Genomic DNA, 1,749 nt, shown 5'->3' with positions numbered 1-1,749 from the left:
TTAATTTTCTTTATTAAGTTTTAAAAAATATTAACTTTGAGAATTTATCAGTTAAGCACATTCATAATAAAATAAATTTAAAAACTAGCGACATGCGCACACAAATAATTTGGGTAAATTACAAAGTTAACAAAAAATTGTAATCAATTATCACTACAAATTACATAAAACAAAGGGTTAATTTCTGAAAATTGTAAATACAATGTAAACGATTTAAACTCTTGATAAACTATGATCATTATGATAATATGAATTATGTTTCTATGATCCATTCTCCATAAATCCATTCGTGATGAACCCTTATCTGATCAAGAGGATAGTAAATCGTCTCATCGGTAGTATTGAAATACACCTTATAATAATAACAATTTTCGAAGAGGGTCTTCTCGCTAGTAATTTCTCCTAACCACCAACCATCATTATCAAAAACATCCACTTTTTGATTGAAATGAAACTCAGATGGATTGCGAACACGTGGCGGCAATGGACGAAGCTCTCTCCGATGAATTGTTTCTGTGAGAGGTTTAGACTCATCGTCCGACAATAAATTTTTGTAACGAACCACATATTCCTCATTTTCAAGGCAAGAAACAATCGTGGCTTTAAAGTAGGAACCAACAAATCCTTCTTCTTTACTGCATACTTCCACTTTATCTCTAACTTTGTAATTAACTCTTCTCATTGGTGGACGCATGATTTCACAAGAATAAAAATCTAAAGCAAGAGAGAGAACGGTGATATAATTAGTTTTTGTGTGTATTGAATAACATACAATAATGTGTTCTTATATAGTTATGAGGTTGAGTTTTTATATTTGAGATTGAATAATTTGAATGGTTTAGATGTTTTTAGAATATATTTTTTAATTATTGATGTAATTAGGTGGTTAGGACTTTATCTTTGGTTGTTGTATAAAATACTAGATTTTTGGGATTACGATTTATTGTTGGATTGTGTGGATTCTATGATCAAATATGTGAGAGTATTTCGTTTAAATAGTCAACTACATTTAATTCATATATTTAATTCATTTAAGACTAATGACTCAATTTAAACATGTGCAATTTTTTTATTAGGGGTGATAAATAGGGTTTTACTCCCTCTCAATCTAGATATATTTAAAGAGAAAATAATAAATGCATATATAAAAAAAATACTAGTAAAATATTATGAAAGGGAAAAAATACATTATAGTAAAATATTATGAAAGGAAAAAAAATTAAGTGTCCAAATCCGTTGTTTTATTATAAAAATAAGTTTTTTTATTACATACTATGTCTGCTTATTATCTTATCGTTAAATTATTTAAGTGGTAATAGTTTGTTACTAAAAGAGATAGAGATAAGTTTGAGATAAGAGGATACAAATCCGCAAACTATTCAATTATGGTTATAGAGATAAATTTGAATTAAAAAGGATATAAATCCGTAAATTATTCAATTATGGTTAATGTTCCATATTAAATTACAAGAATCGTAATCAATTAATTGAACCAATAATTTTTAGATCATGATTTCAGATTAAATGACCGAATACGATTTTAGTTTAAAGTTTTAACGTATGTCTTAATATTAATTTTTTTTTGACAAAAACAAATTTAACTCATATCATTAATCAAAAGATGTTCAAATACAAGATATCAAATGAAAACTAATGCGCCTAGACCAAGAATTGGCCGCCTTCACTAACTAAACTTGGATCTACTCGTGTGCTTTGATCGAAGAGCTTGAACTACCATTTGGGAATCAC

General features: G+C 27.5%; 1 protein-coding gene across 1 annotated transcript; it reads right to left on the bottom strand.

Moving 5' to 3' along the window:
* Nucleotides 1-253: 253 nt before the first annotated feature.
* On the bottom strand, nt 254-694 carry LOC131603935 (protein AGENET DOMAIN (AGD)-CONTAINING P1-like). The gene has a single exon (XM_058876408.1). The coding sequence runs from the start codon at nt 692-694 to the stop codon at nt 254-256; it is 441 nt and encodes a 146-aa protein (XP_058732391.1).
* Nucleotides 695-1,749: the final 1,055 nt, after the last annotated feature.

Source organism: Vicia villosa, linkage group LG5 (genome assembly GCF_029867415.1).
Source record: "Vicia villosa cultivar HV-30 ecotype Madison, WI linkage group LG5, Vvil1.0, whole genome shotgun sequence".
NCBI lineage: Eukaryota > Viridiplantae > Streptophyta > Magnoliopsida > Fabales > Fabaceae > Vicia > Vicia villosa.
The sequence above is the reverse complement of the archived record's forward strand: the minus strand, read 5'-3'. Positions and strand labels throughout refer to the sequence as shown.

Coding starts and splice junctions, on each gene's coding strand:
- LOC131603935 (XM_058876408.1), bottom strand. CDS start 694: ATGCGTCCACCAATGAGAAGAGTTAATTACAAAGTTAGAGATAAAGTG.